The 24,607-nt window shown below is 36.2% G+C and overlaps 1 protein-coding gene across 1 annotated transcript in view; it reads left to right on the plus strand.

Moving 5' to 3' along the window:
- The first annotated feature begins 10,324 nt into the window (after positions 1 to 10,324).
- The window catches only part of LOC121735170 (serine/threonine-protein phosphatase 2A catalytic subunit beta isoform), a 29,080-nt gene continuing 14,797 nt past the window's right edge, over positions 10,325 to 24,607 (plus strand). Inside the window, exons 1-2 of the mRNA XM_042125854.1 lie at positions 10,325 to 10,593; positions 23,681 to 23,890. Coding sequence (XP_041981788.1) covers positions 10,492 to 10,593; positions 23,681 to 23,890 — 312 coding nt within the window. The 5' untranslated portion in view covers positions 10,325 to 10,491. The remainder of the gene's footprint in view (positions 10,594 to 23,680; positions 23,891 to 24,607) is intronic.

Genomic DNA, 24,607 nt, shown 5'->3' on the forward strand with positions numbered 1-24,607 from the left:
TAATAATAATATTATATTATGTTACTAATCGGACTCACTTATGAATACACATACCGTTATAGTGCAAAATAGGCCAAAATTTGTGATTTTTGTATAGGAGCCCCCCTTAATTTTTTATTTTATTATAATATTATTATTGATTATTAAAGTACATATATAATTAAGGCCTTGATGAAAATTTCAAGTGCCTACCTGTTGCAGTTATTGAGATAGAGAAAAAAATCACGTTTATTGTATGGGGCCCGCGCGGCGAAATTGTGATATGACGTCACACCGTTACCGGGCGCCCGCGTCGTACAGTTACAACTTGTTTCGTCGGTTAAAAATCACATAACGACCCACCCCTACTGCGGAGTGCAGCGTATTAGCCTAATAAAATTTTTAGTATACCTTTTTAATGAAATTAGAAGGCAAACGAGCAAAAGGCTTTTTTAAATATTGAGTTCTGTATAATTTTATCCTAATTCCTATTTCCCAATAATCGAAAAGTTAATCATTTTAATTTATGAAATTTTGTGGTGATCCAGTTTTTAAACTGTTGTTAAATGTCGATGTCTCAAAGAATAAACTTACTTGCAGGCTGGAAGAAAAAAGTACCCATGACACTGGACTATGTAGTTTTGAGGCTGAATGTGATGCTGAAAAGCTTATTGTTGAAACTGCACTTCCTCAGAAGAAACCTGATGTCGGAAGAAGAATTATAAGTGTTTCATATTTTTATAAGAGGTTGCAAGAAATTTCTCATCATGGTCCTCTTGGATGTGCTTTAACTGACATAGAACTAGTAGGTGAAAAGCAAGATGGCCTCAATTCAAAATTCACATTTCTATGCATACTTTGCAATCTAATATTGATAATTGATAGTGACTCAAATGAAGACCATTACATGCCTATCAATAATAATAAGGCAATATTCGTAACCTGAAATATGGAGCTGCCCTCGCACCTTATAAAACCAGGAGTGATTTTTGTCTATATTTAATTTGCCCTGTTTATCTATTTTCCAAAATGTAACTTTTTGCTGTGTTATAGCAGCGTCTACTCCAATGTTATATGCTGTGATGGGACATTTAATTTCTAAAATAGTTTTTTCATCGCAAATTCCATCGGGCGTTGCTCCTAAAAATGGGAAGTCTGTATCTATAAATAGCCCGCAAGGCTTTACTTTAATTCCTTCTTGTAATTCTAAATCTCTTATTGCTTGTTTTTAATTTTCTTGGCCATGTTTGATAGAAGAAACGAAGCTTATTTTTTTTTATATAAAATGTCTTTTACTAGGTTAGCACTTGCAGTGTTGGGTCTTCTTTTTATCACCCGGCCAAAGTTTTCTAATAATTTTCTAATAACTTCATCATGATCACGCTTTGGGTCAAATTTGTGTCTTTGATGGGATATTTCGTATCAGTTTGTAAATTTTTAGCCTATTACAGAAGTTCCGAAGTAGGTGATTTCGGCATTCAATTTTCTCGACACAGGGTTTGTACGTGTTCCTTGTTGAGAGTTCACTGTAAAAGTAGCAGCGCTGAAAGACCTAATTTTTTTTTCTTTTGTATGGGGAAACTCGTGACACTTGCCCTTGCTCATACAAAAGAAAAAAAAACGTCTTTCAGAGCTGCTACTTTCACAGTGAACTCTCTACAAGGAACACGTACACACCCTAAAGTATTATCACTATATAATATATATAATATATATATATATATATATATATATATATATATATATATATATATATATATATATATATATATATATATATATATATATATATATATATATATATATATATATATATATATATATATATATATATATATATATATATATATATATATATATATATATATATATATATATATATATATATAATTTTAAGTTAACTTTTAAAAATATTAAAATATTAACGGACTGGTTAACTTCCGTTAATATGCAGAAGTCCGTTAATCGTTAATCCAATACCTACTATTTACCGCACGGCACCGCGGCGCCGCGCGAAAACAGGTTCAGACGAAACAAAAATAATACTAGATATACATTTTCAGGCGCATGCGAGTGAGAAGATATTTGTTTCGTTTTATCATTTCATTACTCAGCGCCGATGCTTATAGAAAGAGTGATTTGTTTATTGTTATTATAAATCATATTTTGCATGTTGATAAAGAAGAGTGCAGTATAATTTAGTTACCTAACTAAATTATACTGCAATAATTATAGAAGTATTTTGTTTTGTCCCTAACCTGTTAACTTCCAAAACCTTAAACCAACAGGTTTTGTATGTGCACTAACGCAATGATATAAGTTATAACAAGGCCATATTACACATATTAACGGATTAACGATTAACGTTAACTTGCGCTAATTCGTCCGCAGTGTAACGCTTTAACGTTTAACGAAGCTAACATTTTTTTTAACGGATTAACGATTAACGAAGTTAACTATTTGATTAACGGTGCCCAGCTATGTATATATATATATATATATATATATATATATATATATATATAATATTATGCATATTCAGTAGGTTTGAGAATCGGCTACTGGGTACTTTATATATTGATAAGTGCATTTGTTGAATAAATAATAGTAAATTATTATAACCTGAGACTGACGGCGACCATTAAGTTTGTGCGACGGGATGGCGATCAACGTTGCCATGGTGACATACTTACCTATTTACGGCCGTTCCCAATATTTGATCTATCTTTGGTTTTGCCCTACTAGAGATAGGAATAGCTCACAATTGACATAAAATATATGTCTCTAATGTCTAATGTGAGCTATTCATATCTCTAGTAGGGCAAAACCAGAGATAGATCATATATTGGGAACGGCCGTTAGTCACTTAATTAAAATAATAATATTATCGTAAATATAATATTATGGCAAAGCAACGTTTGCCGGGACAGTAAAAAACGATTCCTGAATTTTGTTTTATTTCTTGCTGTACTTATGTAATTGTAATTTTAATGTAAATTGTAATGTAACAGAAAAAACGTTTATGAAAAAAATTGAATGTTTTTACGCAGTTGGGTTTTGTCATTATTTTATAATTTATTAGGTATATTATAAAAGAATAACTGTGTTTTATTTACCATAAGTAAGCCTTACACGCTACGGTCTACCGGAGACGGGAGAGATCCACCTGTACAGCACGCAGGTATGCCTGCACAGGTATACCGGTATGTGTGTGGGACCTGGTCGCCTGCGCAGGTCCAAAAAACTGCACAGACCGTATATTCCCTCACACATTCCGGTCTACCTGCGTAACGTGTATGGCTTACATTACTACCACAATAGACATAACGAATCAGTATAATATCGACTTCAAACTTTTAAAGATTCCCGCGTATCCTCGAGGACAAACGTGCATTTTTTGTAAGGTTCAAGCATTTATGCACTTTAGTTTAATGATTATGAAGTTTATTTTCAAGTGCGTTAATATTATCTCTCCGCTGTGCTCCGTTCTATCTGCATTCTGCACTAATCTTCCGCACTCTTATAGTTCGCTCACGGAAGTATAGTACATAGTATTTATTTATTACGCGCCATCTATTGAAATCTCTATGCGACAGCTCAATATTAATCAAACCTATCTTTTAGAAGTTCCCGGTTTAGCCGCTAGCAAAGCTGGCGCTGTCTTATCGGACAATTAGGGGGCGTGGCTTAGAAATGCGAATCCTCAAGGTCATTGGCAGTTGTCAGCGTCTTAATCCATAAACCTATATATTAAGTCTATGCCTTAATCTGTGCAGTGCAGCTGACTGATAATATTGATGGTACAGTATCACAATTCACAGTACACTTGTGAATCGCATGATACTAGAATCATGATAATATTGATGCGTGTAATTCACTAATACCGGCCAAAGGGCGCTTCCGTGCGCGTAATATGCCCCAAATATGTTTCACATTATCCGATCCGATGTCGGTGACTCGGTGTTGGATGCCGATCCGATATTGGGGGTAAGTAAAATGTATGAAATATGTAGGTCTGTCTTTCATATTGTCCGGCCCGATATCGGATATCGGTTCATACATTTTACTTAATTATAATAATATACTTTATTGCATTCCACAAAATAATACAAGAAAAACACTAAAATCTGAAAAAGACAACACAATTCTGGCTTCTCAAATCGCTAAGTAGCGATATCTTCCAGGCAATCATTACGTGGGAGAGCCATGCTTCGGCACGAATGGGCCGGCTCGACCGGAGAAATACCACGTTCTCACAGAAAAGCGGCGTGAAACAGCGCTTGCGCTGTGTTTCGCCGAGTGAGTGAGTTTACTGGAGGCCCAATTCCCTTCCCTATCCTCCTCTATTCCCTATCCTTCCCATCTCTACCCTCCCCTTTTACCCTATTCCCTCTTAAAAGGCCGGCAACGCACCTCCAGCTCTTCTGATGCTGCGAGTGTCCATGGGTGACAGAAGTTGCTTTCCATCAGGTGACCCGTTTGCTCGTTTGCCCCCTTCTTTTATAAAAAAAAAAACATCTTACTAGAACATTGATATAAAGATAACTTATAAACGAGTGGATGCACAATGTGCATAACAAACTAAAACGAATAAACACACACACAAAACAATGAGGGATTTTCCTATATTTTTAATTTGATTTTCAAACAGTTTCCATTTTAGTAACTAGATGGCGTATGGGTAGACAACTATCGGTAATACCAGGGAATACCATCAATAATTGCTACAAAACTGGGCAAAAGAATGTAAAACTTGATACATTTCAACTTGACAAAGACGCAATAATATTCCAATGAATAGGATAATAAAGTTATTATAACGATGTTTTAGCTAAAATTCACGGAAGAAATAGCCATATTTACCGATATTCACACCAAATGTCACAGGAATTTTACATTTTGGTTTTGACAACACATCTTACCTGCACTTGTGCAAGATAACGGATATTTAATGGCTAATATTTTACCAATAATGAATATCAAAAACCCAAAAACCACCATTTGGGAAAAATTAATAAAAACCACACCAACAATAAAAAGTAGAAGAAGTTTGAAAGTGACATGCCCGCCAAAACTCTTTCAGTTGTCAAGTTTCAGTTTGACAAGTTTTTATGTCAGCGTGTTCCTAAACTATTACCAGTGTACTAGTCTAATCGCTTAGGCCAATGATCGCTTAGGTTTAAGATGTTTTGATTTATGTCACACTTGACAGTACACTGATATTTTTTTGAAACACAGCCTATATGTAGTCAGTGATGCCAACCTGCAGATAATTTCAGATCGGTGAGGAACCAATTGAAAATCTAGAAGTGTCTATCCTTACGCCATCTAGTTAAGATTGTTAAAATTAAAATTAAAAAATATAAATGAAAATCCCTCATTAAAGCGAAAGTACACAATGAAAAACTATTAATTACCTACTACTAATGTTAAAAAATCTAATGACTAACAAGGCTAAACAATGTTTCATCCGTGTCATTATTGTTCAATGATTTAGTCAGATAATAATTTTTAAGTTGTCTTTTAAATGAATTTAAGTTTTCTGACTGTCTTACATGATTAGGTAAAGAGTAAGGTAAGGAGTTACCAAAAAATTTTGTCTTTTGAACAGGGACATTTAATTTGAAAACAAAACGCGCGCTGTCACTGTCAGAAAAAGTAAACATTTGCTTGAGATAAGGGGTAGCCATGGGGTCAAAAAGTATATTTTATGGTAGGTGTAGCACATGGGAATTCCTGCGTAAACGAATAGGTAGTAGTGATGTAACGAATGTTGGATTTTTCAGATTCGCAAATGCGATTGCGAATATTTATCTTCAACATTCGCGAATGCGAATGCGAATATTTTAAAATTTCAAAAAAAGCGCGCGTAAAATGTTCGACAGGTTTGACGTTTCGTGTCGGCTATGTTTAAATTGAACATAACCGAATCGATATTGCTTATAGTCTGTCAAGAAAGTGAAGAAATTTAAAAGTGGCAACATCGTAGTGTCATCCCATTTTTCTTAGATTGATTTGAAAGGGAAAGACACTAAGATGTTGCCACTTTTTAATTTCTTCACTTTCTTGACAGACTATAATTGAATGAATTTAGTCACAGAAAGTTCATTCTAAAAGTTTTGTTTTGTTTTGAGGTTAGTTTTATGTTTTATGTTTCAAGTAAGTAATTGTTTAGTTTTTTAAGTAAATAGAAATTGTAAACTTTATTTAAGAATGATAGTAAAGTAATAATATTATACTACTAAATGAATGCAAACCTTACATAGTTGTAACAAGGCTGATTAATGTTAGATTTGATAAGATCTCTGAAGTTCTTTTTTCATAAATGACTAATGAGGCTTTAATTTACAATGTAGAAGTATGATTTAATAAAAATATCTAAGTGTTATCTACTGTATTATTATATTATTTCAAATGCATGCATATAATAATTTCCTTTTTGATTATTAAAACATTCGCTAAATATTCGCATAATTTTTGCGAATGCGAATGCGAATATTGAAAAATACGCGGATATTCGCGAATGCGAATGCGAATATCCGTTACATCACTAATAGGTAGCCACTTCAAAATCGATCTATGTTCCGAGACATGGTCGAACTTACGCAGCCCAAAAATAAGTCGAATGCATAGGTTTTGCATGCGTTTTAATTTATTTAATTGTTCTTCTGTCCAATTGATATAACTGACGTCAGCATAGTCAACAATGGAAAGGAGCAAAGTCTGTGCAAGCATTAGGTACTTTAGTCGGAATGGGCAAAAAGTTTTTGAGGCGTTTTAATGAAGCGGATGCTGCAAAAACTCTTTTGCAGACATAATTTATCTGGCTCGACCACGACCAAGACAATATTGTGTCAAAAATAACACCTAAATTTTTAACTGTCTTAGGCCCGATTCGACCAAACTTGAAGTTACAGGATAACTATCATGAGAATAATTTTACTCCTTTTAAATTTACTCTAGCATATTATCGTTTGCATTTTACCAAGTTACTCAAAGATTATGAAATATAATGTCAATTATAGTTCACAATGACACCGACCGTGACAGTTGACACCCTGTTGTGCAATTATTCTCAGTTTAATATTTACTCCACCAAAATAGCCCGTGTAAATATTTCGCCCATGGGCCATGACTATTAACGATGTCGGATATGAAAAACGACAACTTTACCGGAAAGCGATTTAAAGTAAATTGTGCATAACTTTTTACTTATTTCAAGTAGGATCATGAAATTTCAGGGTAATACTATAAAAGTTATTTACGTTTGATATGTTATTATGAGTATCTCGTATTTTATGCTTAAATATGAGTAAAGTCACTTCTGACCTTTTTAACGGGGTACGAGTAATGCTGATTTGTCGGAACCGACATTGTTGCTTGTAGAAAATCGACGATTGCTTGTTGGAAGTGGCATTTACGTCATTGTTAAGTGATAACTGTTAATTTAAAAATATGTCGCATGTAGAAATTACCAACAAAAACGACAAGAATTTAAAGAAAAAAAAATAGTTTTATGGACTTCTGTCAAATAAAACGTAAAAACAATGTACGTATGAAAATACCTGCCTAATAGCAAAATGCCAAGAAAGTCTGGCTTTATTGCGGCTACTAGTCACCAAATCGCAAAACCATGAAAAATACGATAAATAAATAAAAAAAATATATTAATTCATTATGTATGACATGTGCCAATAAAAACCTAATTATCGCACAAAAATTACCCATTTTAAAGCCTTCTGCAATTTATTAAAAGTCGGTGGGCAACGACAGATATGGTACAAACTACAAGCGCCATTTAATCAATAAGAAAAGTAAATAAAATGATTATGATTTAGTACCACCGACATTTTACCAATTTATAAATCCACTTAAGTAATAATGTCAGAAGTGGCACTACCGACAATTTAATCATTTTTTTTTTTACACATTTGAAAAACCGGTTAAGAACGTTGGATGTGGTACATCCTACAATTTTTAGTTACCTACGATAAATTAATGTTAAAAAGTTAAGAATTCATCTCATAATCAAATCTAAAGCAATAAAACATAAGCTATACTGTTAAAAGTATTTAAAAAGATTATAAAGAATAGAAAATACCTTTAACGTTGTTAGTGGCGGCCGAAAAGGAAGATCTTCCGACCGAGCGAGATAGCATGCTCGGTCAGGCCGAAGCCCACTGACGTCATTTCAGACGTTGTATATATCTTGCCGTTCTCCGAAACTTCGATAGCGCGATGCAGGAATATTAGGCGAATTGTGGGTACCGCCACATCATTCCCCCCCGAAGACCTGTGGTATTCTTCGATGCGCTTGTGTTGTCAGGTGTGGGCCGAAGCTACGCGTGCAATGACCAGCAGAGGGAGGACCCCGTGCTCTGCTTGCTGACCGGTCGTTGTAGCCTATGGCTGCCCCATTCAAGCCAGACGCGGGTTCGACCGGTGCGGACCTCCAACGCGGCTTATGGTCGAGGCGACCCGGTTATGCTTGATGTCTGCTGACGTGGTGCGGAGGGGCGGGGAGTGTTAATGATGATTAATGTCCAGAAGGATGCGTGTTCTTGTCGATGGTCATGCTCGGTCAGGCCGAAGCCCACTGACGTCATTTCAGACGTTGTATATATCTTGCCGTTCTCCGAAACTTCGATAGCGCGATGCAGGAATGTTAGGCGAATTGTGGGTACCGCCACATACCATTTTCAGCACTAGCGTTAGCTTTGGTCATAATATTACCATCAGCATTTTTTGCCTTTTACTATATTTTTCTTAATTTGGTTGAGTACCAAGTTTTAATTATTGGCCGTGCTGATCTTGTAGACGTCGAAAAGTAAAAAAAATATAACTACGGTAGCAAAAAATCAAGTGACAGCGCGAAGTCCATTCCCTCCGTTAACATAGTCGGATGTTGCACATCGTGCGTTCTAACTCGCTTCCGCGTTCCGTTAATAACGTAGGTAGTGACTATCCGACATTGTTAGCGGGTTATCTTAGTAATATACGACATTTTTAATGTGGCTATTTCAGAAACTATGCATAATATAGATTTTTTCTTTTCAGCTCACGATAGCCTTGGTTATAAGGACATATTTTATGAAATAAAACAAAAATGACGATTTTGCAGATCCGTCATTGTTAATAGTCATGGGCGATTTACTCCCGTGTAATTACCTCATTCTTGGATTAGAAGTTGGAAAAACGCAAAACCAGCTTACTCTTAGATCAGGAAACAGTTATACTCAAGTAAAATTTTACTAAAACAGAAAAACTTATTCTTTTTAAACTGCCTTGGCTACCAATAACAATAGCTTGTGTTTTTGCAGGATTGAGTTGCAAACCATGCTTTGTTGATCAGTCAAATATATTCGATAGGTCTTGATTTAACTTAGAAATAGCTGAACTTAGATTATCTAAAATAGCATGCGAATATATTTGGAGGTCATCGGCATACATGTGGTAAATGTTATTACCTTAGAGTATACATTAGCACTTGCTATAATGTTTACTCTATGGTTATTACATATAGAATTAATATAGATTGAGAACAACAACGGGGAGAGTACACCACCTTGAGGGACTCCAGTTAGATAGTGCGGTACCAGTTTGAAGCAAGTTCATCGATTTTGAACTTACTGCGATAAGGCCTAAGGGATCGGCGTCTGACACCGATATCGGATCGGATAATGTGGAAACGCCCTAAACATTATTAGGGTGAACCGTGAAACTAAAACGACCAGTGATTGGACAGTACTGCGGGGCTAAAATCAATAATGGTCGCTTTGAAGAATCATGATATGAATCATAATATGATGCATCGCAAAATGCAACTCTGCTTGCAATTCATTTCTGTATTTTTGTACTGATTTAACATTTGTCAGTTTGACAGTTTTGACAATTCATTTGCTGAATTGATTGAGAGGAATTGCTAAATGTGACCATTTTAGCCCCGCAGATCATTGGACAGAGCACGAAACACAATATTTATTAAATTTGCTTTAAAAACTACCTGTTTGTCTTTAAAATTAGGCGTTCTGTTACTTTAAACGCATGTATTTGTTAAGGCAACCTTAATAAATATTGTGTTTTTGTGATTTGTCCAATGACTAGTACTGTCCAATCACTAGTCATTTACCTTAGTAATTTTTCTCTAATTTTACAAAACTTTGTTAAAACAGACAATATAAAAGCGATAAAAAGTAATATTTTCCATGTTGTAAGTAAAATATTAACTAAATTTTGCGTCGTTTCGACTTTCGATTTGATATAATATAATTATTTTTGAGCAACATTGATGCATTAGTACATTAAAATTCCGCTAGAGTTATTTTGTCGCTTTTTCGAATTAAATTGACGTCACGCAAGTATCACCATCGCCATTTTGTAAGTGTCTGCTAAAGTCAGTATTTCTGGTGAAATAGTAAAATACAAATTTCGCATGGTTTTGTGTAAATCTAATAGATAAAATACATTAAAACAACATTAACGTCTCGTACGTTAATAATACAGACACAAAGCATGGAGGACAAGGCTTCACTAAAGGAACTGGATCAATGGATTGAACAACTAAACGAATGCAAGCAATTGACAGAAAATCAAGTAAAAACGTTATGCGATAAGGTAATTCTTTAGTTATTTGTTGATATAACTGGTTTTAATGGGTTCTATAAGTCTTACGTGTGATACTATTTGCCCATAATGTATACCTAGTTGTGTGAATCATAATCATAGACGAAGTTTAGGGTATGCATAGTGTGTGGGTCTAGTTTTGACCGCTTACTTACATCTTGGTGCGATTCCCCGTAATAACATTATCGATTTCCACCCCCAACCGAAATAAACAATATCTTGCTGATGTTATGGATTTTTCTCCCATTCGCCGATCGCTCTTCTGAAAACATCGTTAGTGGGCAAATTACAGATATTTATAGAAAAGTATGAAAACATGACATGATAACTTTTTACCTATCATTCTCTTACTTAGTTGTTAAGTAAACTACTTTTTCCTCTTTCTTATTTTGTTATTTTAATCTTATCAGTATTTCGTGATGTCTTTTGTTTATCTTGGCTTATTCATAACCTTATTTTTCCTTGCAACATCATAATTTGTAATCTACCTTCTATATCCATATATATAAAAATGGATTTTCAATTGTGTTAGTAACGCTAAAACTCAAAAACGGCTGAACGGATTGGGCTAATTTTAGTATTTAAATATTCATGGAAGTCCAGGGAAGGTTTTAAAGTGAAACGAAGTTCACCGGGACAGCTATTTATTAATTATTATTGATGTACCTAGCAAACTAGAAATTCATTTTGCATGAAAAACTTGTGTATTTCAAACAAATGTTAGGTCATTCTGATAGGTATTCAATTTCTTAACAAAAAATTATCAAAGAATATATCTTACATATTATGTGATACTCAATATTACTTAGTTAGGTAATAATATTTTGTGTCAAAAACCTCTTTTAGTAGATATAGTAAATATACCTAAAATGCTGATTTTAAGTGCATTTATTTAAGTCGGTTATTTTTGTAATTTTTGTTATGTTTAGTGTAGACTGTGGAATGTAGATTCTACAGGTTTCTTATCAGCTCTTAATATTTTGCAGATTTTATAATCTTCAGTTCCTAAATTCAATAATAATACTTTCATCAAAAACAAAATGCTTACTATGCCCAGAATTACTACTATCTAGCTTATTTCTTGCATAATTTTTCCCAATATATTTTGTAACTGTTCATATGTTACATTCATAGACATTTAACATTTGTTCCCTGAAATAATTGAAATAATATATTCTTTTGTTGATAGTATCTTTTATTTTGCTGATGGTGTTTACAAAATGAAATTTTGTAAACAAACAGTGTGGTTTGACAGTTGTGTTTTGGTGATTAGTGATTACAAGCAATAATATTGAATGAATGATAATGATTATGCTGCTAAGGTAGTTGATGATGATGATGCTTATGTACTCTTGATCACTTAAGAGTAGTGATTCCCAAAGTGGTCCAGGTGGACCCCCAGGGGTCCACGCGAGACTAGACGGGGGTCTATGTTGGCCCTGGCAAAAAATGGGGGTCCACAATTATTGTATGTCACTTTTCTGAATAATCTCTAATATATCATAGACATGCCATCTCATACTATAATATTTTTATTTGTAATCATGACGCGCATATTTAAAATATAATGGGGTGCTTAGGGGGTCCGCAGTATGCACCAACACCTAAATAGGTAGCCATAAGTAGTAGCATAATATATAACTAGCTATTTGACCGTGCTTTGCTCGGTATTCGATAAAACAAGAATAAAATGACATTTTCTAAAAATGATTCCTAGCTAGATTGATTTATCGACCCCGAAACCCCCTATATACTAAATTTCATGAAAATCTTTGCAGCCAATTCTGAGATTCCAATTATATATTACAAGAATTGCTCGTTTAAAGAATATATAAGATATAGATTAATGATAATAATTGACCTGACTTTCTGGACCATATCAAATAAACATAAAAATGAATAATTAATTTTATAATTTAGACAAAAGTATTCCACTTTTAGGGTTTCTACATAAGTGTTTCTTTACTGGAATTTATGATTTGTATACTCCATTCCATTAATTATGATGTACATGCTATCACAATATGATTTTTACCAAAGTTATGTGCTGTTAATTGTTATTACTGTACTGAAATTACATTTGGAGACAAAACATAATCATATTTGAAAAAAATTTAATTCTTAGTTTATTTTTAGTTCAATTTATTTTTAAACACAAAATGCACAAGGCCATGTCAGATATGGTGAAATTATTATTTCAACAAAGTTGAACATAATATCTCAAACACATAGCATAATCAGTTAGTACAAGTAACTTAATAATTATTAATAATTATTCTTTATTAAATGTATGTTTAATAACTTCTAAAACAAAGAGTATTAAAATTCTTTTTAATTAGTCATAGAATTTTTAAACACTACAATTTTTTTTAAAATTTCGAGAATAATTTGAATTTTCATTATTTCGCGTCGAATTGCGTTTTTTTTTCGCGCAATGAATAACATAGAACTGCCACTATTCAACTTTTTGTGGACATATCGGTAGTTGGTGCAAACTAGTTGAACAGGTCGGCAGGCCGCACTTTTTATTCCGGGAACAATAATATCCCTATATGGATTGTTCCTTGAGTCCCCTTATGAAAATAAATTTTGTGTCTAGTATTGGACTATGGCTCATGCTTGCTTAAGTTGAGACTATAATATTATCGAAGGTTGAAGTTACAAACTGTAGCACTATACTGTACTCGGCGAAACATGGCGGTAGCGGTCATTGACTCCCTGTCAAAAACTTGTCATTTTCTATACAAAGCCGCGATTGACAACATCTGACACTTCATTGTCAATCGCGGTTTGTACAGAAAATGACCGCTACCGCCATATTTCGCCGAGTACAGTATAGATGTCGCTTGCAAACTTCGTTGCGCTGAAATTCGTTTATCGGAACCGTACATTTCTCCCTCTCCCCACGGTAATAAAATATTGTGTTCCCATCAATATCGTTATAATAATTGTGTTCCCATGAAAATCGCTTGGCTTTGGCGTGAAGAGGTAACAGCCATACCTACTTGCGTTTACAATATTAGTATGGAGGATGGACTAATAGACCATTTGACAGAATTGAACTGTATTTGACTATTCTCAAATGGCGAAATTCCGTCTGTAGCGGTCATTGACTCCCTGTCAAAAACTTGATCTGTACAAACAGCGATTAACAAATGACAATGAAGTGACAGATGTTTCTAGTCTAAGAGCTGGTACACATTGGATGTTTTGAAGCGCGCGTTAGGCGCGCTTTGCTAACGCGGGGTTCTCAACCCCGGATTCTATTGAAGCGTACACACACAAGCGCGCGTTTATCGCGCGGTTAACGCGCGCTTGAGTGTGTACGCCTGTCCAGATGAGGCGTAGTCCATACGCGCGTTTCAATTTCGAGCTTGTCCAGATGAGGCGGTTTACGCGCGTAAAACGCTGGCAGGAGTCTCTCTCTGAACGCTCAGCAGCCAGTTACAAACATGGACTCGGAAGTCGGAAAGAGCATTTGTGTTGTGGCTATACTACACACAAATTTTTACTACCTACCTAAAGTTTTTTTTTTCTTCGGAATCACCTGCATCACAAAAAATCTCAATGATTTCTTCTTAGTTCCTGTGTTTTATGACTTTATTGGAATAATCTGAAGATTCCATATTCCATATGGCCTCACTTTTTTCAATTTCGTCAATAAAAAGTTCCGTATCGAAGTAATCACGCTCCATCATTTTCAATTTTTCATGAAATACGTCCACTCGCAACTGACGCGCGCGTAGTTATCGCCTCCGTGGTCTAGTGGTATAGAGCGCGGCTCTTGACTCGGAGGTCGTGGGTTCGATTCCCGCGTTGGAAACATATTATTTCCAAGTTTGGTTAGGACAATGCAGGCTGATCACCTGATTGTCTGACAAGTAAGATGATCCATGCGTCGGAAGGGCATGTAAAAAGTCGGTCCTGCGCCTGATCTCTCGCCGGTCGTGTCGGTCTTCCGTCCCACTGGGTTATGAGAGTAAAGGAATAGAGAGTGCTCTTGTGTACTGCGCACACACTTGGGCACTATAAAATTACTCCCGCGTAGCTGGCCTGGTTTCAATGAAACCGGCCACCGTCACTGAAACCGGTGTGGGAGTTATTTTGTATTTTGCATACACGATGTGAACGCAGTATGAATTATATCACATCGAACTCATAAATAATTGAAGATTATCATACGAAGAGGTAACCAAGACGCTTTCCGATGAAAATATAATAATCTGCTTCTTTACAAAAATTCAATTTTATTCTTAAGTTAACAGAATGCAGTGCGAGCATTTTTTTACATAGCTCCTAGACTAGAAAGGACAATGACCGCTGGTGCCACCTTAAATTATTATTGTGCTGACTATACTACCTATTTGCCATAGTCTGTCACAGTCTGTCAAACTGTATTCGTGATGGATGTGAGGGTATTTTAATTATAAGTACGCAGCTCTTTCATGTTTTGTTTGTCGTGCCGCGTACCAAAGGTCGTTTAGTACAAAAAGATGTCTGGAGTTTTTCAATTGGCAGCACAATTTTTATTGTGCGATGGGAGAGTTTGAGAAATCTTTTTTTTCGGAGGATTTTTAGAAAAACTGAATGTTTTTGCCGTATTCATCTTCAATGATGATGATGATTGAGTAACATTTGCGGCATCCGTCTTTTATTAATAAAAACATCCGCAATTTATTTATAACTAGACGTTCCGCGCGGTTTCGCCCGCGTAAATTAGGAATTTCACGAAAACCGTACATTTTCCCGCAAAAAATAGCCTATGCCCCTTCACGTGGTCCTCTCTATATCTGTGCCAAATAACATAAAAATTGCTCGAGTAGTTCGTGAGATTAAGCCCTTTCAAATAATTTTCCCCTTTTTTCTCATTTTCCTCTATTTCTTCGCTTCTATTAGTCTTAGCGTGATAACATAATATAGCCTATAGCCTTCCTCGATAAATGGGCTATATTTAAAAGAATTCTTTAAATCGGACCAGTGGGTTCAAACAAACAAACAAACAAACTCTTCCGCTTTATAATATTAGTATAGAAATACTAGACGTTTCGCGCGGCTTCGCCCGCTTAAATTAGATATTTCACAGACAAATATAATAATTAGTCCACAAAAAATAGCCTATGATCCTTCACGTGGTCTACTTCTTGATTCTTATCTGTGCCAAATAACAGAAAAATTGCTCCAGTAGTTCGTGAGATAAGCCCTTTCAAAAAAAATATTTCCCCCGTTTTTTCCACATTTTCCTCTATTTCCTCGCTTTTATAAGTCTTAGGGTGATAAAATATAGCATATAGCCTTCCTTGATAAATGGGCTATCTAACACTGAAAGAATTTTTCAAATCGGACCAGTTGAGTATTTTTCTGTATGCGAGGAGGGATGCACTTTCTCGACAATTACAGCGCGTGACTAAGATTAGAAGAAATTAAACTATGTAGGTAGTAATAATTCAAATTGGTTATTTTAGTTTTAACACTGATGCTGCATTCACAGTTCACACTAAAAAGTTGGCCGTGGAACATAAGTTACTAGCTCAGTAGCATAGAATATAGATAATGATTAATCCTTCGATCGTGGATTCTTGGAAATCTATTGTTATTCTATTGTGTCTCGCTCACCGGTGATACATGTCGATTAGATGACGCCCGCAACTCCGTTGCGCCAAAATTCTCATATAATTTATTGCGCAGGAACCGAACATTTTTCCAGGATAAAAAGTATCCTATGTTCTTTCCGGGGCTCAAAGTATCTCCATACCAAATCTCAAATCAGTTCAGCGGTTTGGACTTGAAGAGACAGACAGATACACTATCGTATTTATATAATATTAGTATGGATAGTCTGCCTATTTCAGAGGAAACTGCTAGGCTAAAATGGTCACATTTAGCAATTCCTTTCAATCAATTCAGCAAATGAATTGTCAAAACTGTCAAACTGAAAAATGTCAAATCAGTACAAAAATACAGAAATCAATTGCAAGCAGAGTTGCATTTTGCGATTTTAGAAAAATGAATCATCTTATGATTCATATCATGATTCTTCAAAGCGACCATTTTAGCCCCGCTGATCAATGCGTCTGGGAGTTCTGGGACAAACCACGTGCGGATTTCCTCGTGATAGCTAGGAATCATTTCTAGAAAATGTCATTTGCATCGGATACCGAGCAAAGCTCGGTCAAACAGCGAGTTATTTATGGGTCCTTCCCGTTTCATACCACTTATTTTTCATACCGCGGTACGAAACACGGTCCTTATGGTATTGGTACCCGAAACGAAAGGGGAAGTCGGCTTATCCAATTTGCATTTGGCCAAAACATGAAAATCATGAATAGTCACTTTCCCAAAAAACCACAGAGACGCTGGACATGGGTGTCGCCAAATAACAATACAAAAAACGAAATAGATTTCATATTATCCTCTCAAAGACATATTGTTTCTGACGTAAGCACAATAAACACATTCAAATTCAGTTCCGACCATAGACCCATAAGAGCTAAACTCAGATTTAACTTCAAATTCCAACGCTCCATTTTATTTCGCAGTCATAAAAGACACACAAAAGATAACCTTATCGCTAATAAAGAAAAATTTAACCTTCATCTTCAAAATTCATTTAATGGCCTAAATATAGAAGAAAATGACACAGAAGTAATATATAAAAACATTAAAGACAGTATCGCAATAGCTAATAATAAAATAAAATATTCCCACACCAAACACAAGAAGTTAACTGAAGAGACTTTAAAATTAATCAATGAAAGATCCAATTTGCAGAAAGGTACAATAGAATATAATAATGTTGATAAAATAGTTAAGCGAAAAATCAGACAAGACCTAAGAAAACTAAATACTTTAATAGTTAAAAACGCTTTAGAGCAAAATACTTCATTAAGAGTTGCAAAAAATGGAGTAAACCACAGAAAATTTTGGATAAGCTATTTAAAAGACGAACAAGGAAAAAAACAAAGAAGTAGAGAAAAAGTAATGGAAATTAGTACTAAATTTTATAAAAATCTATACAGCGACAGCACAAAAATATTTGAAAATATTAATTACACCTGCCCTGATACAGTTCCATTAATATCAGAACAAGAAATACACAAAGTCATTCTCAGCTTAAAGTATAATAGAAGCCCAGGAGAAGATGGTATTACCTCAGAAACTCTGAAAATTTGTGAACCAATTATTCTTCCACATTTATGCAACCTTTTTAATAGAATCTTAAAAAAAGGCACTCTTCCCGACCAGTTTTGTAGTTCCAACATAATACTTCTACATAAAAAAGGAGATAAATCCGACATATCAAATTATAGACCTATTAGTTTAGTATCACATATATATAAAATTTTCATAAAAATAATACAGAATCGCATAGACTGTCAGTTAGATTATCACCAGCCTCCTGAACAAGCCGGCTTTCGGCCTGGTTTCTCAACTACGGATCACATCCATACTTTAAATCAAATTATAGAAAAGTGTCAAGAATTTAACCTCCCATTATATTTAGCCTTTATCGACTTTAATAAAGCTTTTGACAGCATATATCATAAAAGCATCTTTTCAGCTCTCAACAAACAGGGTATTGAACCTATTTACGTAAACTTGCTTAAAACAATTTACCGAAGAAGTACAGCCGCCATTAAATTACAATCTGCAGGCCCAAGATTTTCTATCGAGAGGGGTGTTAAACAGGGTGACCCAATTTCTCCACGCCTTTTTACGAGCGCCTTAGAGGAGGTTTTTCAGAAAGTCTCGATTGGCTGGGGAGACAAAGGTGTTGTTATCGGCAAGAAAAGGTTAACAAACCTTCGCTTCGCCGATGACATAGTTCTGTTTGCCACTTCAGCTCAAACCCTACAGTCAATGCTAGACGACCTCAGCATGGCGAGCCTCGAGGCGGGACTTCAAATGAATCGAACAAAGACCAAGCTCATGTCTAATAGCACGAAACGTAGAGTCAAAGTGGATGGGGAGGAGATACACTATGTCGACGAGTACGTTTATCTAGGCCAACTAATATCTTTTTATAACAGGCAAGACAAAGAAATAGACCAACGTGTTGAGAAGGCATGGAGAAGCTTTTGGTCAATGAAACATCTGATGAAAGGGGACCTACCAATATGCCTAAAACGTAAACTCGTGGACATGTGTATCTTGCCTATTCTGACCTACGGTGCCCAGTCCTGGTCTTTGACAGCTTCACAGAAGTCCCGACTCGGAGTTTGCCAACGAGCTATGGAACGCAGCATTCTAGGTATAAAAAGGATTGACCGCGTCCGGAATACCACCCTGCGTTCCCAAACGAAGCTCGTTGACGTAGGCAGAAAGGCAGCTAGCCTTAAGTGGAGCTGGGCAGGGCACGTTTCCCGTATGCACCCGGACAGGTGGGCGCGTCTAGTTTCGGAGTGGCTACCGAATGGTCGGCGTAACAGAGGCCGACCCAAGAAAAGGTGGCGCGACGAACTAGATGCGTTTGATAAAGAGTGGCCAACAACTTCACAGGATCGTGAACTTTGGAAAGAGAGAGGGGAGGCCTTTGCCCAGCAGTGGGACACTGTAGGCTGATAATAGAATAATAGAAATAGGTACGAAACAGCGAAGTACTGTTTTTGAATTGCCTGTTTCGTACCGCGGTGCTTGGAGTGGTATGAAACGACGAATTCTTTTTTGGTATGGGTGGATTCGTACCATGAATTTTATTAAATATTTTTAGTCTAATCACTTATTAATACTGGCGTATAGAAAAGTGGTAACAAGAAGAAATAAAAAAAATATTTTGTATAAAGAAATGTCATTTCTTTCAAAATCAAAAAATATATTATATATTATGCTATCAGACTTCTAACAATAGAATCACAGCTTGGTTACACATAGAACTTTAAAATTAACCTAACACTATATAATTAATTTTAAATTATCAAAAAGAATATACTTAAATGTACTTATGGTCTGGGAGCTGTCAATCTCAAAAGTGCCCTCATAGTGTGAATTTATTTTTTAAATGAAAATAGATAGTATAGAAAATAAAAATAAAAAACCGGCCAAGTGCGTGTCGGGCCACGCGCAATATAGGTAGAGTTCCGTAGTACCGCTAGTTTTTTTAAATTTTTGTATGGTTGTGACGCTTCGCCTCGACGGGAGAGCCATGCTTCGGCACGAATGGGCGGGCTCGATCGGAGAAATACCACGGGGTCACAGAAAATCGGCGTGAAACAGCGCTTGCGCTGTGTTTCGCCGAGTGAGTGAGTTTACCGGAGGCCCACCGCCCATATACCCGTACCGTACCCTATTCTCTTCCCTACTCTCCCCTGCCCTATTACCCTATTCCCTCTTAAAAGGATGGCAACGCAACTGCAGCTCTTCTGATGTTGCGAGTGTCCATGGGCGACGGAAGTTGCTTGAAGTTGCCATCTGGTGACCCGTTTGCTCGTTTCATATTCTTTGATTTATTTCAATTGAATGTGTTGATCTTTTTGAATTTTTTACATGATCAGGTTTTTTTAATAAAGCACAATAATACTTAGTCTTTTCATATACCATCAATAAATTGCCCAATATGTATTTGGTTTCTCTGTGATGAATTTATTTAATTTAAATAATCAAATAAAATAATAATATGTAATAAATCATAATAAATAATAATAAAATTAAATTAAATAATTTATTATTTTATAATTTATATAATATGTATAGATATTTTGAGCTTGACTGTACTAAAATCTGCGCTGCGGTACGAATCGACTAATTCAAAAAAGGTCTTCGCTGTTTCGGACGCCGGTATGAAACAGGCAATTCAAAAACAGTACTTCGCTGTTTCATACCGCGGTATGAAAAATTTGTGGTGTGAAACGGGAAGGACCCTTATTTATTACGTACGGAAAATACAAAGAAATGAGTTACGCTAGCTCACGTTTTGTCGGTTTGGTTTGAACGCAGCCTTAGTTTACTGACTTTAGTTGGTTTGGTTCCGTTTTAGCCTTTCAAGGACCTTGTCTTCCTAAAGGTGCCGTTTCGATCAATGTGGCAAGCGACTGCGACTTATAAAAATTAAAATGAAATGTCACTTTATTGCTGCTAAGTGTGAGTAACATACGGTTTTGCTCGATAGTTTATTCCAAATCGTGTCATAATTACTGTGTGGACCGCAAAACTCACAGCTCGAAGGCTCGCATCGAGCCAGCTTGAAGGCTCGCATCGAGCCAGCTTGAAGGCTCGCATCGAGCCGGCTCGATGCAATTAAATATATTAATTTCGACTTTAAAGTAAAACTATCGACTATCGAGCAATGCTGAATGTGTGAACGAAAGCCCGAGCCGCGGCTTTTGCTCGACGTGATTGCTCGATCGAGCAAAACCGTATGTGAGTACTTAGCATAAGACATAGGTAGGCTATAATAGGTTTCATCTTGCTCTACGCCGCTGCCCACTACAAAGCAGCGGCCGCATGGGTCACTAGACCAATGTGTATTTGCCGGTCGCGGTCATTGCGGTAGAGATCGGAAAGTCACCTTAATGTTTTGCAATGACCATAAGTGCGAGAGGATGTATATCTGCTAACTAGTAACTTTACACGCGTAAAACAAGGTTGCGGTTTTTCACCTCGACGATTTTACATAATATTCTAAAGGCCTTATGCCGAAAATCGTAGGGGTCGTCCATTAATCACGTGAGATTGTCAGAAAATTTATACTTACCTCTTTTTCTGCATGCTTTCTTTCTACGGTAGAGTAGACAAAGTGACAGATAAAGAAAGTCTGTCAGTATTTCTACAGTCTATTGCATTGATGATACGTACTTTCTTTGATATTGTGTTATGTACTTGTATAGGAGTAGACTTGTATGTGCTAGTTATATGAAAAGTTCGTTAATGGAAATTACACCATTGACCATATTAACGGACACGCAAACGAAAGCTGTTGTCCGGCTTATTATTTACGCAAAAAAATTATAACAGTTTATTTTTTAACGGATTTTAAATTCCCATTTAAACGTTTGAAAATGGAGTGTCCGTTTTTTTTTGGACAAGAGAGTTCTTATTTATTGTTTATTACCAGTAGTGTTATTGTTGATGTTTATGTTTTGACGTCGAAACTTAGCATTATCTTTGGCATTATTTAGATTTAAGAAAGATTTATAGACTAGAGAGAGTAGCTCTTAAGAGGATACCACAGCGGCTAGAGAAATGAAAAAAAAGTACGTGTAATATCTATAGCTGTCTCCCTTACCTCAAGCCTATACCGCAGAACGCGATAGAGACAACTGCAGAAAATCCAGAAAATCAACGATTCGTTGTCCCCTGATTCCTTCTCCAAAACTTAACCGATTTAAGTACTTTTTTCATTAAAGATTAAAAAAAGGCTTGAGCTGTGTTCCTATGTTTTGCTTTTTTTGTATAATCTATCCAAATCTGTTTTCTGGACGTTTGAACACAGTGGAAAATCTGGCCATTTTTTTGGGTTTTTGAACGTTCATATCTTATTTAATAATCAAATTATGAAAAAAAAGAAAACATAGGGACATTGTATTAGTGGCCATAGATATTCAGGAAAAAAATTATAACTCTACTAGCATTATCCAGGGAGGAAACAGGGGACAACGTTTGTATGGAAAAAATGGCGGTGTGGAATCCTCTTAATCGTCTCTCAATGCGGAAGACCTAAAACGTTATGGTTATGCAATAACAACGGACGTGCCTGCCGGCTAGGTCTTAAATGCAGTCTAGAAACTTGTTTCAATAATCTCTCGACCTAGGGAGAGGGCTTCTGGGTAGGGTAGGGTTGATAGAGTGTACTCGTACGGTTAAGTTTTTCTTTTGTGGAAATTCATATACAAATATTGTTTTTGTTGTGTAGGCTTTTCATTTAGTTCTTGTTCTTTTTTTTTTAAACTTTTGAGTATTTAAGTGTTGTTTGTACTTATATATAAACAAATTTGATTTAAATGAAATATTTTTTATATTATATAATTGTCTCCAAGGCTAGCCCTTAGTCTATAGTCTATACTCTATCGTATAGTATATTAAAATGGTACAATTCTACGCCCGCGCCACAACTACAGCTGCCGCAGCAAATGTAATTGTTGCGGGCATGTTTATAGATGTATCCGTTTTTGTGTGAAATAAAGCGGCGTTTCCTACCCATCTGGCGCGCGTAACTCGGCTCGGAGAAATGGGCCAACACATTATCAACGCGTGATTACTGTGTATTGTATTGGAGTCATGAAAAAATATTAGTAAAAAAGTTTTAAGAACGTCGAAATGAAAAGTACAAGCATGTAGGTGCTGCTAACAGTTTTTAACTGGCCAAGTGCGAGTAGTCCGGACTCCGGGCTCATCACTTTTCCAACATTACGTGATTGATATTAGAGTTGCAGCAAAATAATATATATTTTATACATGTAACTTTCATAGTTCTGAATTTGAGTCCTATTGTGGGTACTTGCTTGGACTTAAAAAAATGCATTGCATTACGCCTTTAAACTCCTGTAAATGATAATCAATCAAACGAAGCTGTTAGCTGTATGCAGCATGTTTATGTAAAAGCGTATGTACATAATAATGTGTTACCTAACTCTCCAAGTTGATGCTAATTGACCAATAAGCGTTTGTCTCAGTATTTCAAGGATATTAGTAAAATTCCATGCATTTAGATCACACATCTATCATTATATCGGTATACATTTTCGGCAATAGTATGTTTAAATCTTTACAAAAAACTTGTGTATTTTGGCGGGAAAATCTCAAAACAAACATTTGACTTCTTTATTCACATTGTCAACATTCCATTGTATAATTTTACCAGCCAGAGGTTGGTACTACTAATATATATTATGTGCCAGAGGTATAATTCGATAAGGCTTTATTTGAACGTGGCGAGAAAAGGAACTAAACGCTTCTATCATAGAAAAACGTCATTTTTGACTTGTGTTTGACAGTTCTCCTTTACCAGCAGCGCTCCCGTCAATGTCAACCACGTTCAAATAAAGCCTTGTCGAACTGAATTGTACCAAAAATTTGGGCGCGAAAATCCCGAACCGGAAATTTGACGTTTACTTTTTTATGTCACATTGATGTTTATTTTTTTCAGGCGAAGGAGATACTGACCACAGAGTCGAACGTGCAAGAGGTAAAATGCCCGGTCACGGTATGCGGCGACGTGCACGGCCAGTTCCACGACCTGATGGAGCTGTTCCGCATCGGCGGCCGGTCTCCAGACACCAACTACCTGTTCATGGGTGACTACGTGGACCGCGGATACTACAGCGTCGAGACCGTCACATTGCTCGTCGCGTTAAAGGTGAGTGTTGCCATCACCCAAATTCCCTTCGCCGGTCAGGCACGACAAAATTCCCGGACATTTGGCCGAAATGTGGTTATTTCCCTGGACACCTCTTAAACAGTATTTACGATAATGTCTTGCCAATTTTTGCTTTTCCAACAAGAATTTGTAAAAATCTGATTAACTCAAGTCCGTGCTAGAAACCGTGTGTATTTTTAGCGAGTTTTTATCTTTCGTTAATTTCTGCCTGGTTAAAAAGTTGGATTTCTCTCATCAAAGGTGTCTGGATGTCAACCGGACACTTTTCAAAAACCCGGCCGGACGCACCCCGGACGCCCTTCGAACTAGGACAAATCCGGGGAAATCCGGACGGATGGCAACCCTAGTGTTGCCAGGTTTTTGCCCGTTTGTTTATGTAGGAAAGAAAGGAAGTAAGAAACCAGCGGCTTAAGTTATTATTGCACAGATTAGGTGGTTACTGGTTAGGTAGGATAAATAATAATCGACACGTTAAGTAGCTAGTACCTAATGGCCCACTGCAGGCCACGCCATTGCGCGCCACGCCTGGAAATCGTGCGCCATCACACATTCCCCGTCTACACAATGGCGGTGGCTTGTTGTAGTGGGCCACCATCATGGGCCATTGTGAAGAGGCACTTTTTCATATTTTAAGCATGCAGTTTGCAATAAATGTTTCTGCAGCAACTACATATTTAGGTATCCACTGAAATTTCC

The sequence above is a fragment of the Aricia agestis genome, chromosome 17 (assembly GCF_905147365.1).
Source record: "Aricia agestis chromosome 17, ilAriAges1.1, whole genome shotgun sequence".
Taxonomy (NCBI): Eukaryota; Metazoa; Arthropoda; class Insecta; order Lepidoptera; family Lycaenidae; genus Aricia; species Aricia agestis.